Raw genomic sequence first — 17,678 nt, forward strand, 5'->3', positions numbered from 1 at the left:
ATTACCCCAAAGTGATCTGTTCTTGCAATTTGGAGTCATTGACATTTCAGATTTACATATGAACATTTTTCATGAAGTAGTTTGGATGTCGTGAACTATTTTTTCAAAGTTACTTTAGTTGCGTAAACTATATTTTAGGGTAGCTTAACTTCTTTCAATGTAAAGATATTGGTAGCTTGGTAAACTATATTTTCAGAGTAGCTTCCCCAACACTGAAGACACATAATAGCAATTGCTTCTAATAATCCATCTGTGAATGTACCAAAGTATAAGGTCATGGGGCCCAGCCAATGAGGCTGGCACAGAGCAGACTGCTAAAACTGAACAAGTGGCACCCCCTGTGAAAAATCTATATACAGTGTGTGTAAATGTACACTGCTCAAAAAAATAAAGGGAACACTTAAACAACACAATGTAACTCCAAGTCAATCACACTTCTGTGAAATCAAACTGTCCACTTAGGAAGCAACACTGATTGACAATACATTTCACATGCTGTTGTGCAAATGGAATAGACAAAAGGTGGAAATTATAGGCAATTAGCAAGACACCCCCCAAAAAAGGAGTGATTCTGCAGGTGGTGACCACAGACCACTTCTCAGTTCCTATGCTTCCTGGCTGATGTTTTGGTCACTTTTGAATGCTGGCGGTGCTCTCACTCTAGTGGTAGCATGAGACGGAGTCTACAACCCACACAAGTGTCTCAGGTACTGCAGTTCATCCAGGATGGCACATCAATGCGAGCTGTGGCAAAAAGGTTTGCTGTGTCTGTCAGCGTAGTGTCCAGAGCATGGAGGCGCTACCAGAAGACAGGCCAGTACATCAGGAGACGTGGAGGAGGCCGTAGGAGGGCAACAACCCAGCAGCAGGACCGCTACCTCCGCCTTTGTGCAAGGAGGTGCACTGCCAGAGCCCTGCAAAATGACCTCCAGCAGGCCACAAATGTGCATATCTACTTTGGTTTAGATACACCCATCATGAAACCTCTAACACAATACATTTATTTACTTTTTTAGACTTAACTTGCTTACCACTTTTTCTGTGTAGTTTCTTCCTTAGACTCCATGAAATTATGACCTTTTCCTAAATATTTGGTCAAATTATGAATTTTGTGTATGGTTTGCTTGAATTAAGAGTGACTTAACTTAACCCTTTGGCCTAACTAATAAAGAAACATATCAAATAGTTACCTATTCATTATATAATAACCACACCACATTGCACAATGTCAAATCGGTTTATTGAAATATCTACAGCATAATTTCCAATATTTTCAACATTCTCAGTATTTAAGTGAAATGATATGGCTAACCTTCAATTAGAGATACCGAATAAGAGAAAACTGAGACCTTACATTGAGAGGAGGAAGTAAACAATTTGTTTTCGATTCCAAACAGTCACTCAATATATTAAAACTACTGAATTAAACTACTGCTATTAATTTTTTTAAATTACGTTTGGCCACAGGACATAGGAGCAAAGAGTTTCCTGCTGACGAGTGCATAATAATTTCATATAAATCTGCACTGATGTGGGTATATTACCACAAGCATTATGCACTGAGCTTTTAAACATTTCATAACTTAATAAATCCTAGACTTTCAATGACCAAATTTGATACAGTACCAGTCAAAAGTTTGGACAAACCTACTCATTTCAAGGTTTTCTTTATATTCTACATTATAGAATAATAGTGAAGACATCAACACTATGAAATAACACATGGAATCATGTAGTAACCAAAAAAGTGTTAAACAAATCAAAATATATTTTATATTTGATATTCTTCAAAGTAGCTACCCTTTGCCTTGATGACAGCTTTTCACACTCTTGGCATTCTCTCAACCAGCTTCATGAGGTAGTCACCTGGAATGCATTTTAATTAACAGGAGTAAAAAATAAAGAAAAACCATTGAATGAGTAGGTGTGTCAAACTTTGACTGGTACTGTATACATTTAAATTTCCTACAAAAATGTAATAACAATAAGGAAAATGCAGTTAAAATAATCTTGTTGAATAAACATTTAACGCAAACTTTTCAAGCGGATACCAATATCTTAGACTGTGCAACCCAGCAGTCTTTGTCCCCTTGATAACGCATAAGGTGAATTTGGCAAAAATGATGGCAAAGGGACATAAAACCCACTAAAAGCTCGTAACTTGTTGTCCAGAGTCATATCAGGCTATCATACAGCTGTAGTTGGCAATGTTTTCATAATACCGTCTTGTATTGAGGCAGAACAAACAAAATAATGTGTTGAACTTTCTTAAAATGTTGGTCAACCTATTTCTCTAAAATATGCATATACCAACTGGTTTCACAAACCAAGCTGCTTCAGTCATTTCACAAATGTAAAATAATAAGCAAGTGCATATAGGCCATGTTACTGCATGTGTAGCCAGGGAGCAGGCTACTACTTTGAGCTGAAGAAGCTGGACCGGCTCTGGGGACCCATCAACATATTGGCCTGGTTCTTGTGTGTGATGTGAATCTGAAGGGGGAATATGAGTGAAAGGTTGTGTTACTCAAATGACCATGTTATTACCATGTCTATGTACTTGTTACCAACATGTTACCATGTTATATTAACAACATGTTATTAGCATCAAGCTCCATGGTGTCTAGCAATAGAACTTGCTTTAAAAACTCTTACAACGCTCTGTTACACTGAACTCAATCTGGGTTCCTAGCACTCACCGTACAGGGTGGCTGCATCCAGGGCTCTCCGTCTATCTGCATCGGTAAAGGTTTCTTAGTCCTGAGAGATGGACAGAGACATAAGGGAGATAATTCTGTGTTGACAACATCTCCAAATTTTCTAAATGCCAGCATACAACTGGGAAAAATACACTGAACGCCCCTCCAACTGGTAATTTTTAAATTGATTCTGTTTATCTTCCTTCTGATTTAAAAAGTGAAAGCAGCTCTGGATATAGGGCAGACAGACTAGTGGTGGCAGGTAGCCTAGTGGTTAGAGTGTTGGGCCAGTAACTGAAAGGTTGCTGGATCGAATCCCAGAGCTGATAAGGTAAAAATCTGTCATTCTGCCTCTGAACAAGGCAGTTAGCCCACTGTAGGCTGTCATTGTAAATAATAATTTGTTCTTAACTGACTTGCCTAGTTAAATAAAGGGTAAAACATTTAAAAAAAAATATATATATATACTACTGTTCAAAAGTTTGGGGTCACTTAGAAATTTCCTTGTTTTTGAAAGAAAAACAATTTTTTTGTCCATTTAAAATAACATCAAATTGATCAGAAATACAGTGTAGACATTGTGAATGTTGTAAATGACTAGCTGGAAACGGTTGATTTCTTTTAATGGAATATCTACATAAGCGTACAGAGGCCCATTATCAGCAACCATCATTCCTGTGTTCCAATGGCACGTTGTGTTAGCTAATCCAAGTTTATAATTTTAAAAGGCTAATTGATCATTAGATAACCCTTTTGCAATTATGTTAGCACCGCTGACAACTGTGGTTCTGATTAAAGAAGCAATAAAAGTGGCCTTCTTTAGACTAGTTGAGTATCTGGAGCATCAGCGTTTGTGGGTTCGATTACAGGCTCAAAATGGCCAGAAACAAAATACTTTCTTCTGAAACTCGTCAGTCTATTTTTGCTCTGAGAAATGAAGGCTATTCCATGCAAGAAACTGAAGATCTAGAATATGTGGACATCTATAAGTACCTAGGTGTCTGGCTAGACTGCAAACTCTCCTTCCAGACTCATATCAAACATCTCCAATCCAAAATCAAATCTAGAGTCGGCTTTCTATTCCGGAACAAAGCCTCCTTCACTCACGCCGCCAAACTTACCCTAGTAAAACTGACTATCCTACCGATCCTCGACTTCGGAGATGTCATCTACAAAATAGCTTCCAATACTCTACTCAGCAAACTGGATGCAGTTTATCACAGTGCCATCCGTTTTGTTACTAAAGCACCTTATACGACCCACCACTGCGACCTGTATGCCCTAGTCGGCTGGCCCTCGCTACATGTTCGTCGTCAGACCCACTGGCTCCAGGTCATCTACAAGGCTATGCTAGGCAAAGTGCCGCATTATCTCAGTTCACTGGTCACGATGGCTACACCCACCCGTAGCACGCGCTCCAGCAGGTGTATCTCACTGATCATCCCTAAAGCCAAAACCTCATTTGGACGCCTTTCCTTCCAGTTCTCTGCTGCCTGCGACTGGAACGAATTGCAAAAATCTCTGAAGTTGGAGACTTTTATCTCCCTCAACAACTTTAAAAATCTGCTATCCGAGCAGCTAACCGATCGCTGCAGCTGTACATAGTCCATCTGTAAACTACCCACCCAGTTTACCTACCTCACCCCCATACTGCTTTTATTTATTTACTTTTCTGCTCTTTTGCACACCAGTATCTCTTCTTGCACATGATCGTCTGATGATTTATCACTCCAGTGTTAATCTGCTAAATTGTAATTATTCGATTTATTGCCTACCTCATGCCTTTTGCACACATTGTATATAGATTCTCTTTTTTCTACCATGTTATTGACTCGTCTATTGTTTACTCCATGTGTAACTCTGTGTTGTTGTCTGTTCACACTGCTATGCTTTATCTTGGCCAGGTCGCAGTTGCAAATGAGAACTTGTTCTCAACTAGCCTACCTGGTTAAATAAAGGTGAAATAAAATAAATAAAATAAAATTACCACCTTCCCACTTGGTTTTGAAGACAGCATTAGTAGTGAGGATGGAATCATTTTTTTAAAGGTGCAAGGTGTAAAAATAATCATCCCACATCATACTGTGATATCTCAGCTAGCCTGTACATGTCTCAACATGTCACAAACACTCACCTGATTGTAATCTGTGAGGTTTTTGCTAGTCTTATAGCACTCTTAAGTCCAGTATATATCTGCCCCATCTCCATGGCCCCTTCTAGACCAACTACTTCCAAACGCCGGTCACTGAGGTCTGTCATGGAAGATGGAAACACTGAACATGCAATTCACACAGAGACAGTACAGTTTTTAGTCTGAGACTAGCTGTTCAAACCTACTTCACAACCCATCCAGGGTCAAGTGCATCTTCCAATAAAAATAACACACTTTCTCTTTTAACAGCTGTGACATGAGAACAGACCTCTTGAAATGGATACTCTAAAACATCTCACATGATATTCTATACCAGACATGGGCACAACTTTAAAAATTTTGAAACCTTGAGCCCTTGGATCAAGCCAAGACATTTCACTGTACCTTGTCCACTGACTTTCAGGATTTCAGGGTCGACAATAACCACAGGCATTTCCTGAGGATTCATCAAGCACTTGGATTCACTCTTCTTGGCTTCTCCCCACAGGTTGGATCCACCGTGCATGCTGGGAATGTTGAGGACTGCGATCCCCTCCATAGAAAGGCCACTCAGGTCCAATGGGGTGCCGCAGCACTGAGGGACGTACAACATCAGGCAGACAGTGCAACTTAATGCGATGCCATAATGAGCTAAACATACCACATAACTATCAGGTCAGCTGTGTTAACCACAATCCTTGTGTAATAAAATAATATATGCTTGCTTGCTGACTATCGACGCGCTAGTGGAGTGGAACTCACCTTTCATGGAGTAGCATTATTTTCCATTGATAGGTTTGGATTTCTGAACTTTAAATGTTATTCATCATTAGTTGTAATAGATACCTGAGGGGTGCCATAGGCGAGGGGCTACACCAGAGGTTAATGGCTATCTGTAGGAGGAAAGTATATAGTGGGTGCAATTAAGCTTGAAATGTACTGAGTGTAGGGAATGCAATCACATGTGGCAGGCATTGATAAGTGGAGACAGCCATGGATTAGTGATGAAGGGGGTCGAGGTCAGGTCACGTTAAGGGAGAAAGAAAAGTTTATGGCCCCTATCATTTAGTTTCCTGCCTAGCAATAAAGATACAATGTTTGTTCAGGTGTGTAGGAGGAGACTCAGCATAGGAGAAAGGTTTAAATATCAGTGCTTGTGTGAATATGTCCTTGTCTAATGCAGCTGTATTGACCCTCTATGTAGAATAAAATTGGTTTGAGCTTTCATATTGTCTGTTGAGTTTTTACTCTGAAAATTAGAACCTAACAGTTGGCGTCACGAAAGGGATTCACAACGATTTGCAGTTGAACTAGAGATTTCCAAATCAGAGAAACAGGAGCCGGCACCAGAAATAAGGTAGGCACAGTTCCTACACCTGTTATCACTAATTATGACACCTTGGGGAGATGAGAATCTTAGGCTGAACAATTATTGGATACGGACCTAGAAAAAATGAGTTTATTCAGTAGGTCCATTGTATAATGACCGGTCGTACATATCTGGTGTAGGCTAGGTTCCATTAGGATAGGTCCTGAGTGGAGGTTTTCCTCTGCGAGATCCAGGTAAAAATAAGGTGTAGGGAGGGTTCTATTAGGATAGGTCCCGAGTGGAAGTTTTCCTCTGCGGGACAATACAGTGTAGAGTAGGTTCCATATAGGATAGGTCCCTAGTGGGGATATTCCCTTGTGAGATCTGTCAAAGGGATGAAAGTCCCAGCTGCAGTGACAGTGAATGTGGATAATGATAAGGTTGCCTATAAATTCTGAAGGTAAGCCACATGCACGATTAAAAGAAAAGCAATAAGATATTCAAACACTGTTTGAGTTACGTGTATTAGCAGTAGCAATAAGGAGAGAGGTTGGTTTATGCCTTATGGGGAGGGGGAACCATGAAAGATTACGTGGAAATAGGAAAACAAGTCTGAATAGTTTTGGTAATGTGTGTTATCAACAACAGTGATATGAGGCGCAAACACTGGAATAAGACATTAGGTAATCCGTATTCTCCAGTCATACATTTGCAGACGCTATAGTATAGGTTCTGATACAAGGTATTAAGTGCTGCGACCAATTAATAGGCACAAATACCATAACTATTATCTGGGGAAGTGGGTAGCTCTACCTTGGAAAATAGTTAATAGAAGGTGTGTATTATAGACGGGAGTGAAGAAATCTAAACAGCCTGCACACTGTCGGGAGAGTTTTCGGAATAATAACTATTGATATGGCAACAGACGGCCCTAATTTTCCTGGTAAAGCGGAGCTAGAGGATTTTAATAAAGCCATGGAGGCACTAAAAGAAGCGCACAAGCATTCTACCAATTCTGCTCGAATATGGGAAAAATTTAGCAAACTGGATATGATTGGTCAGCATTTCCCGGCTGACGGAAAATTCCAATCTGATAGAAAATTCAGGGAGGCAACTATGACTTGGCACAATGACAAAACCATAATCAAAGCTCAATATACCAGCGTTTTGATGTCAGCATTATCTCAACAAAAAATGCCAACCGATAAACCCGGAATTAGTAGATGTACTCAGCTACAGAAAGACTGGGTAAGGGAGTACATTGATAGAATTTGTACTTTTGCTTTGATATCAGGTTTGAAACCTGTGTTCAAAACAGCAATTGCGGGGGTTGTGGATGAAATAGAGCAAGATGCTTTGAGAGTGGAATTTAACTCCGCTCACGTGCGAGGAGTTAATACAGCCACAGGGAAAGTCACTAACTATAGTTTCAATGGCCAAGGTAAGACAAAGAAACGTAGCGGAAAAACATCAAAGCGTAGGGAGAAAGAGTTCTGTTTTAGATGTGGGGCTGTTGGTCATTGGAAAAAGGAGTGTGAAGTGGGAATGGAGCCTGCTGCAATCGGAGGAAATGCTGCCATTTGCATCTTTTTTAAAAGAGCAACAACAAATCCTCCGGAAAGTAGCAGGGTGGGAACTTTCACATAGCAGTGTATGGCATCGGTACGATCGATAGTGGTTCATAGAGATTACAGTTCTATGTGAAGGAAGACATATGAGATCACGTCTTACACAACTTTTTAATAGATGCCAGGGAACAAATAATCTCTGATTCCTTATGATGAGAAATTGGCTAAATTTGCCACAAGAAAAAGTATTTTGGGTTGAAGAATCTAGGTGAAATGCCAGGGGGATGGATTCTAAAGAGGTAACAAATTAAAATGATCTGGCCAAACACTCAGAAAACCTTGGGAGCTTTTTATCTTTTGAGACATTTTATGTCGTCTTGTTCTGAAATAGATTTCTAGAATGGACGAAAGGGTGGAGGGGTCACGAGGAATTAGCATAGGAGTTACCAAACCTAAAATTAATTTTTTTTTTGTTCATGAACATTGTGGTGCGGTGGTTATGGAGAATCATGGGGAAAAGAGACCTGTGAATTGTTGGACTTGGTGGCGAGAAAGTCGCTGTGTCTAAGGGTAGTACATGCTAAATAAAAGATACATAAACGTTGAGGTGGATTAAAACAAATGTTTAATGATTGGAGTAAGGATAGAGGATTTACCATTATTATGTTTGATTTAGAATTAATACTTTTGGATTGCTGATGAAGATGTAGCATAGTGAATGCTAAGGAAATGTACACTTTCTTTTCCAGAAAAGGGGGTTTCATTATCTCTCGTTGGAATGTTCCCGGAGACTGTGGTCTTGGGGAGAGCAGTTTTATATTCGGCAGTTTTAAGTATAAAAGTATCTGGAGTAGGCCATAAACGGAGTTCCCAGATAAGTAGGGCCTGTTATTTAGTGGGGTCCTTTCAATTAGGTTTTAAATTGGGTATGCAGAATGGTGGAAAGGTTTAAAATGTTTTTAAATGGTTTCGGAAGGACAGGGAAAGAAAAGGGAGAGGTAATATTTAATGGTGTTGAATGCCCTGTATCCTGACCTTCTGGTGAGGCCTGATCAATCTCACTAGAAATTATTGAAACAGGTGGGATTTAATTATAAAATGAATGAGAAACACCATTCTCTATTCTATTTTACCATTACTTTATGGGATACTATTATTTCCTTATAGAGTTATCAAGAGTTGTAACTAAGTTGATTGGTTATTCTAATTAGTTTATTTTTTATTTAACATGTTTTTGAATCACAATGTGAATCATGTGTTCGAAGGGAAAATTACTAGTTCCCTGGGCCCTGGTCCTTGGGTAAATATACACATTTACTTTGTTTAGTCTGCATATAGAAGAAAAAATATATGTTAATGATGGTTGACAGTTACTCCAAATGGATTGTGATATGTGTATGGCTGATTTCATTTTTGTCTTTGTTTCGATACACATTTATTGCCGTTTTGAATTGTATTTATCAGACATTTTTCATTGTTTATATGAACATTTCATAAGAACACTTGGAAATATTATTTAGGCCTATGGATCTTCGTTTATTGTCATAATACGTAGGCCTATAAATTTCTCCTCTTTCACGCATTTCTGGAACTTTGGCTACCAGCTCTGTGCCTTTGTGCACAATCTCCAGATGCTATTTCAGGTTTGATGTGTTGTTTCTAGACAAAGATATTAATGCTTGCTGCCTGTGCATAGTTTGCATTTGACGAAAATGTTTTTCTCTTTGATTAACACAAAAGGGGGAGTATTTCCACAAGGAAAAGATTAAGCAGGGGACAACACAGCTGCCATCTTTCTTTGATTTTCAGTTTCACGATAGCCTAGGAAACAAATTAGCCTAGCTACTGATGAATTCCAGGAAACAAGGCTTAAAAAATATACAACACGCCGAGAGATTCTGAAAGTAATGGAAAAAATAATAATATAAAACAATTTTGAAGACAGTAACTTGTTATGTTACTCCGTTACTCATAAAAGTAACAGTACTGTAATGTGTTACTTTTACTCGCAACACTGGTTGGGTATATGTTTTTTTATAAAGTTACTATATGGTTCTATGTGTTGATGCAAAGCTGTGTGTTTGCTATCCTCACCTCAATTGTAAGACATTCATTCAGTTTCTTGCATGAAGCAGAGATGGTCTCAGAGGTGGCAAACTCAAAATACCACAACTTGTTCTTCATTCTAGAATATTGAACAACATTCTTGCATTAACGTAGGGTCATTTACACCATGCACAAAGTGATTACACCTAAAAGGCTAGTCCCCTCTGAAAAACCAGACTCCAGCCTGGTTATTCAAGTTTTCTTACCTGCTATTAAATTTCTGGGGGTGTTTCTCTCTCAGTGTATGAAACCGGTGGGCAATAGAGGCATCCTGTCAACACAGAACAAGTTATAAAAAAGTTGACAAAGCATTCTGGTGTGTGCCATAAGAAAGTAGCCTGGACACATCGGTTTTTGCTGTCCTGCCAACTCCTATGGTCTTTGCCATGTTGGCGTGACAATGACCATAGGAGTTGGCAAAACAGCACAAACAGATCTGGGACCATGATAGAAGTTAGATCCTAACTACTTTCCATTCACTCACCACTCCGATGGAGAAGTAGTTGTTGATGATCTCATAAGGCACAGGGTCACCCACCTCCTGGGGGTCCTCTAGGATCACCTCTACATTCCAGCGGTCCATCAGCACCGGGGTGCTGCCCTCAATCTCCTTCAGGATCCGACACAGATCCGTCCCATCATAACCTATAGGGGAGAGTGGCTCAACTATATTCAGCATCACTCCGTCAAGGGAAATATGGTATTCTTTCTCACAAAGATATCTACATATATTTCAGGATGTTCTGTATCCCTGGAAATAATCAGAATTCATATTAACATGATAGTTTTGAAAATATACTTGTAAAAAAAAAAAAGTGGTCTCTTTGCACAACTTACCCCAGGTTTGGGATAAGTTAAGCCGTCTACAAATTTCTGTACTGAATGAAATATTACCACTACCATTTTAAAACCATGTCTTTCTTTATTTCCCAAACACAATCGCTTTTTTGTCGTTTAATAATTTTAAGCATCTTTTAACAGAGACCTAAAAAACATGCCTTACAAAAAAGTGTTTTAAAAAGTACAAAGTTTAACACAGGCCAAGTCCTATTGTTACCTCATTTCCAGTGATAATGCGTTGCATTACACCTGGGAAGAAAACACTTCAATTTGCTCAACTTAACAAACATTTTGACTATATTAGCCCACACAGCTACAGTTGAAGTCGGAAGTTTACATACACCTTAGCCAAATACATATAAACTTAGTTTTTCACAATTCCTGACATTTATTCATAGTAAAAGTTAGGATCACCACTTTTTTTTAAGAATGTGAAATGTCAGAATAATAGTAGAGAGAATTATTTTTCAGCTTTTATTTCTTTCATCACATTCCCAGTGGGTCAAAAGTTTACATACACTCAATTAGTATTTGGTATCATTGCCTTTAAATTGTTTAACTTGAGTCAAACGTTTCAGGCAGGCTTCCACAAGCTTCCCACAATAAGTTCTGAATTTTGGCCCATTCCTCCTGACAGAGCTGGTGTAACTGAGTCAGGTTTGTAGGCCTCCTTGCACGCACCCGCTTTTTCAGTTCAGCCCACAGATTTTCTATAGGATTGAGGTCAGGGTTTTGTGATGGCCACTCCAATCCCTTGACTTCGTTGTCCTTAAGCCATTTTGCCACAACTTTGAAAGTGTGCTTGGGGGTCATTGTCCATTTGGAAGACCCATTTGCAACCAAGCTTTAACTTCCTGACTGATGTCTTGAGATGTTGCTTCAATATATCCACATAATTTCCCATCCTCATGATGCCATCTATTTTGTGAAGTGAACCAGGCCCTCCTGCAGCAAAGCACCCCCACAACATGATGCTGCCACTCCCGTGCTTCACGGTTGGGGTGGTCTTCTTCGGCTTGCAAGCCTCCTCCTTTTCCCTCCAAACATCAAGATGGTCATTATGGCCAAACAGTTCTATTTTTGTTTCATCAGACCAGAGGACATTTCTCCAAAAAGTACAATATTTTTCCTCATGTGCAGTTGCAAATCATAGTCTGGCTTATGTTGATATAGGACTAGTTTTACTAGGGATATAGATACTTTTGTACCATTTCCTCCAGCATCTTCACAAGGTCCTTTGCTGTTGTTATGGGATTAATTTGCACCTTTTGCACCAAAGTACGTTCATCTCTAGGAGACAGAACGCATCTTCTTCCTGAGCGGTATATGACTGTGCGTGGTCCCATGGTGTTAATACTTGCGTACTATTGTTTGTACAGATGAACGTGGTACCTTCAGGCGTTTGGAAATTGCTCCCAAGGATGAACCAGACTTGTGGAGGTCTACACATTTTTTTCCTGAGGTCTTGGCTGATTTCTTTTGATTTTCCCATAATGTCAAGCAAAGAGGCACTGAGTTTGAAGGTAGGCCTTGAAATACATCCACAGGTACACCTACAATTGACTCAAATGATGTCAATTAGCCTATCAGATGCTTCTAAAGCCATGACATAATTTTCTGGAATTTTCCAAGCTGTTTAAAGGCACAGTCAACTTAGTGTATGTAAACTTCTGACCCACTGGAATTGTGATAGTGAATTATAAGTGAAATAATCCGTCTGTAAACAATAGTTGGAAAATATTACTTGTGTCATGCACAAAGTAGATGTCCTAACCTACATGCCAAAACTATAGTTTGTTAACAAGAAATTTGTGGAGTGGTTGAAAAACTAGATTTAATGACTCCAACCTAAATGTATGAAACTTCTGACTTCAACCTTACATGGATGCACTTTCATGCTAGGTTTAGGACCTCATATTGAAGCTTATATAGACCCAAACTGATGTATAGAACAATCTTAAAATAATCTTCTTTGGTTTAGATCCGAGCATCATGAAACCTCTTACAATAAATGTAAAACTTTTTTTTTTTCACCTAACTTGCGTACCACTTTTTCCATGTGGTTTCTTCCTTCACAATGATGACCACCTCCTAAATGTTTAGTGAAATTATACATTTTGTGTATGGATTCCTATAAACAAGGGTGGCTCAACTTACCCCTTTGGCTAAACTTACCCCGTGATACAGGAAATATGATATGTGAACACACAACAGAATGAAAAAAGACCAAAGACAACCCTTCTCACCTCCTCCCCATCTAAGACAACGTGCAAGGTCATTTCCTGTGCCCAGGGGTAACACAGCCACAGGTGGCCGCACTTGAAGATGGGCTTTTTCTGATTGCACCAGAAGGGGAGAAAGAGAGATCGTCAGCATTACTCATGTCTAGGTTACTACATGGAATCCATTTCTGGAACATGTTTGGTAAGAAAATTCATAGTTTTTACTCATACACTAAGTTGACTTGTCTATTGGCATGTACACTCAGTGGCTAGTTTATGGTACACCCATCTAGTCCTGGGTCGGATCCAACTTTGCTTCCAGAACAGCCTGATTTCTTCGGGGCATGACCACTTTCCCCACACCGTTACACTACTGCCAACAGTCTGTATTGTTGACACCAGGCAGGATGGGGCCATGGACTCGTGCTGCTTACACTAAATCCTGACTGCCATCAGCATAACGAAACAGGAACTGGATTCGTCGGACCAGGCAATGTTTTCCCACTACTCAATTGTCCAGTGTTGGTGAGATACTAGAACCGGCACGCCTGGCATCAATCATACCACGTTCAAAGTCACTTAGGTCACTCGTTTTGCCCATTCTAATGTTCAATCGAACAGTAACTGTATGCCTCGAGGCCTGTCTGCCTGCTTTATTTTGCAAGCCACGGCCACATTACTTACTGTAGGAGCGAACCATTTTCCTGAACGGGGTGTTGTACCTAATAAGCTGTCCACTGAGTGTATAGTACATGGTCTACCAATATTGTGTACTGGACCCCACCTATGGCATCAAGTATCCAGCCCACAGTTCCGTCCCCTCCGCAAACCAAGATCCTGTAATCCTTCAGATTCCTGAAGAAGCACAGCCTGAAACACAGATTTTGTATTATGTTGGGGGTGCAGTACAAGATCTCACAGTGACGTTCACTGATGGTTATGACATCTCAGAGAGAAATAAGCCGTTCAAGTTTACTTGAAGTATGAGTGTACAAAGTGGTCAGTCAACAGTGTAGAAAAAAAGGCGTTATATATTTTTTTTATTTCTAAACATCATTTTTAAACCAAAATATAGATTTTCCTATCAGATATAAAAATGCTGAACAAAGTCTTCCAAACATGGAGATCAACTATGATTAACATCAAGGTTGTGATAAGTTTATAACAAAAAAGTTCAACATAAAAAGATTAGTGAAGAGGGAATCTGAAAAATCATGATCAGTCAATGGGAAATATCACTAACTCTTGGGAAAAGTATTTATTTTTAGGCCAATATCGGTATAAATTTTATAATTTTACAACTGCGACCTGGCCAAGATAAAGCAAAGCAGTGCGACAAAAACAACAGAGTTACACATAAACATACAGTCAATAACACAATAGAAAAATATATGTACAGTGTGTGCAAATGTAGAAGAGTAGTAATTTGGCAATAAATAGGCCATAGAGGCGAAATAATTACAATTTAGCATTAACACTGGAGTGATAGATGTGCAGATGATGATGTGCAAGTAGAGATACTGGGGTGCAAAAGAGCAAGAGTATAAATAACAATATGGGGATGAGGTAGTTGGGTGTGCTATTTACAGATTGGCTGTGTATAGGTACAGTGATCGGTAAGCTGCTCTGACAGCTGATGCTTAGAGAGGGAGATATAAGACTCCAGCTTCAGTGATTTTTGCAATTTGTTCCAGTCATTGGGAGCAGAGAACTGGAAGGAAAGGCGGCCAAAGTAAGTGTTGGCTTTGGGGATGACCAGTGAAATATACCTGCTGGAGCACATGCTACAGGTGGGTGTTGCTATGGTGACCAGTGAGCTGAGATAAGGCGGGGCTTTACCTAGCAAAGACTTATAGATGACCTGGAGCCAGTGGGTTTGGCGATGAATATGTAGTGATGGCCAGCTAACGAGAGCATACAGGTCACAGTGGTGGGTAGTATATGGGGCTTTGGTGACAAAACTGATGGCACTGTGATAGCAAACTAGATGTAGTCTGAGTAGAGTGTTGGGGGCTATTTTGTAAATGACATCGCCGAAGTCAAGGATCGGTAGGATAGTCAGTTTTACGAGGGTATGTTTGGCATCATGAATGAAGAAGGAGGCTTTGTTGCGAAATAGGAAGCCGATTCTAGATTTAATATTGGTTGGAGATGCTTAATGTGAGTAACAGTCAAGGCCATGTCAGTCAAGGCCATGCCTTGATTTTCAGGAGACTGACATAGTTTCACTTCTGTTAGGAAGTAGAAGGAGGGAGACCAGCATTTCTCATCTCCACAGTTGTGGCTATTCTCTCCTGGACACATCATCATATTCTGACTGTGTTCAACCTGCCGCTGCATCATGTCATTAACAGTCAAGGCCATGTCACTGACTGCACTGAGCAGGCTGGAGCTGTTGGGCAGCCCTTGGCACATTGACTGTAGTGTTGTCAGCTTCCCATAAGGTGGGAGTGGATGATGATACTTTGTGTGTTCTTTGTGTGAGGTGGGTTTCTGATAGGGGTCATTTTCCAAAAATGAGGGCAAACGTTGCACTAATGCCGGGGCCCAACGGTGGTGAAACTGATGCAGCGTCAGGTAGTGTCAGTGGGACTGGAGTCACCACATCAGGAGTAACCGAAGACCCTCCAAGAGATGGAGGAGATGAAGTGATACAATTAATGCAATGCAAAATCCCATATCTAATGTAATAAAACTTAAAGTCATGTTTTTAACACAACTCACCCTCAGATTTCACAACAGGGACTGATGTTTCTGTCAAAGGGGCATTCCTCTTGCCTGACAACTCACCCTGAAATGAATTCTGCTGCTCTATCGTTACATACATTCAGTCTAAAACTGCCATCCTAGAAGTCCTTTGACTTCAAAATGAGGGGCATTGTACAAAACATATTCATCAGCGATTGGATCGTAAAATTTAACCAGAGTATCAAAGTTGATAATGCCATCATGTACGCCGGCTCTGGCCTAACCCATCGTTTTTTTGGACCAATCAGAATGGTCAGAATGTGTTTGCATTCTAGAAATCTTCGGGTAGGGAGGCAAATCCAGACTCATCACGGAGAAGAAACGTCAGTTGGCTGGAGCGGTGTGGATGGGTAGCCAGGCAAGCATTCCTCTTCTGTCTTCACAATGATTGGCTGTTGCTGCTCAGCCTCAATCTGTGATTCTCTGTGTAATGTAAAAAATTTGCTGCCTTACTTTCACCACTCCCTGTATTTACCATGTGCAACATATTTTTGTGGCGCATGACCTCCCTGTTCATCACTTTCCCTGAAATTATTTTTCTGTCTGTGTTTGTCTGCTTTCTTTTGAACACACAGAGCTGCATTGCCTCACATTTTTGACAGCCTGCGACTGAGCGTAATTTGACCAGAATCCATCAAATCTATTGGGGAATTTATTTGTGAAACTTTAACGCGAGATACTGTAGTAAAACTCTTACAACTATTAACTTTATTCACTAACTACCACCAGTTTGGCGGAAAAACATAAACATTAACATAGTAAAATGTTTTACAGCTTCGTCACTCTATTTTAAAATCATCTTATTTGATTATTTTATATATATTACATGTGATAAGGCCACAGACGGCCAGAGGTAATTACAGATACCTGTGATAATCTAATGTACCAAAACAAAAACACTAGCTGTCATCTGATAAAATCCCCATTAAAAAAGGGAACGGTAGTTTACTGGTAAACTTTGAACGTTTCCAGTAATATACCCTCCCTTTGTGTCACGCCCTGACCTTAGAGATCCTTATTATTCTCTATGTTTGGTTAGGTCAGGGTGTGACTCGGGTGGGAAAATCTACAAACGAGTCCAAACTCCTCCCATGTCCACAAACGAGAGCCGTAACAGAAGATCCCACCAAAAACGGACCAAGCAGCGTGGCCAGGATGAGTGGACATGGGAGGAGAAGGACCCTGGACGCGGGTAGGAGAGTATCGCCGTTCAAGGGAGCAGATGGAGGCAGCGAAAGCAGAACGGCGACGATACGAGGAATTAGAGCAACGGAGCTCCTCGCAGTTGCCGTGCTCGAGTGGGCATCCAGCCAGGACGGATTGTGCCGGCTCAGTGGTCCTGGTCTCCAGTGCATCTCCTCGGTCCAGGATATCCTGCGCCAGCTCTACGCACGGTATCCCCAGTTCGCCAGCGCCACCCAGTGCGGCCTGTGCCAACTCCCCGCACTTGCCGTGCTACAGGGGGTATTCAGCCAGGACGCGTTGTGCCAGCTCTGCGCTCCAGACCTCCGGTGCGCCTCCACGGTCCAGTGTGTCTTGCGCCGGCTCAACGCACTATGCCTCCAGTGCGCCTTCATAGCCCAGTGCGTCCTGTGCCAGCTCTCCACACTCACCGAGCTAAAGATGGATGCGTTGTGGTAGCTCCACTCACTAGGCTGCCAGTACGTCTCCTCAGTCCGGTGAGACCTGTTCCGGCTCCACGTATGAAGCCTCCAGCGACTGTCCCCAGTCCGGAGCCTCCAGCGACTGTCCCCAGTCCGGAGCCTCCAGCGACTGTCCCCAGTCCGGAGCCTCCAGCGACTGTCCCCAGTCCGGAGCCTCCAGCGACTGTCCCCAGTCCGGAGCCTCCAGCGACTGTCGGCAATCCGGAGCCTTTAGCGAGGGTTCCCAGTCCAGAGCCTCTGGCGACGATCTACGGTCCGGAGGTCCCGGCGACGATCCCTGCACCAGAGGCGTCACCGAAGTGGGGGGAGCCTCAAGCAGAGCGGGGTCAGCGTCCCGCACAGAAGCCTCCACGAGAGTAGATGCCCACCCGGACCCTCCCCTAGTCAGGTT

At 41.2% G+C, this 17,678-nt stretch overlaps 1 protein-coding gene across 2 annotated transcripts in view; it reads right to left on the minus strand.

Annotated features, from left to right (window-relative positions):
* Positions 1-1,223: 1,223 nt before the first annotated feature.
* Positions 1,224-17,678, minus strand: part of LOC129829924 (diacylglycerol kinase alpha-like) — a 37,840-nt gene continuing 21,385 nt past the window's right edge. For both annotated transcript variants that reach the window (XM_055891942.1, XM_055891941.1), the window contains exons 16-24: positions 13,660-13,745; positions 12,900-12,989; positions 10,298-10,458; positions 10,020-10,084; positions 9,802-9,892; positions 5,236-5,425; positions 4,834-4,951; positions 2,700-2,760; positions 1,224-2,493 (exon numbers count right to left, since the gene is read on the minus strand). In XM_055891942.1, the coding sequence (XP_055747917.1) occupies positions 2,416-2,493; positions 2,700-2,760; positions 4,834-4,951; positions 5,236-5,425; positions 9,802-9,892; positions 10,020-10,084; positions 10,298-10,458; positions 12,900-12,989; positions 13,660-13,745 (940 nt within the window). In that variant the 3' untranslated portion in view covers positions 1,224-2,415. The remainder of the gene's footprint in view (positions 2,494-2,699; positions 2,761-4,833; positions 4,952-5,235; positions 5,426-9,801; positions 9,893-10,019; positions 10,085-10,297; positions 10,459-12,899; positions 12,990-13,659; positions 13,746-17,678) is intronic.

This window comes from Salvelinus fontinalis, chromosome 31, assembly GCF_029448725.1.
Source record: "Salvelinus fontinalis isolate EN_2023a chromosome 31, ASM2944872v1, whole genome shotgun sequence".
Classification (NCBI taxonomy): Eukaryota; Metazoa; Chordata; class Actinopteri; order Salmoniformes; family Salmonidae; genus Salvelinus; species Salvelinus fontinalis.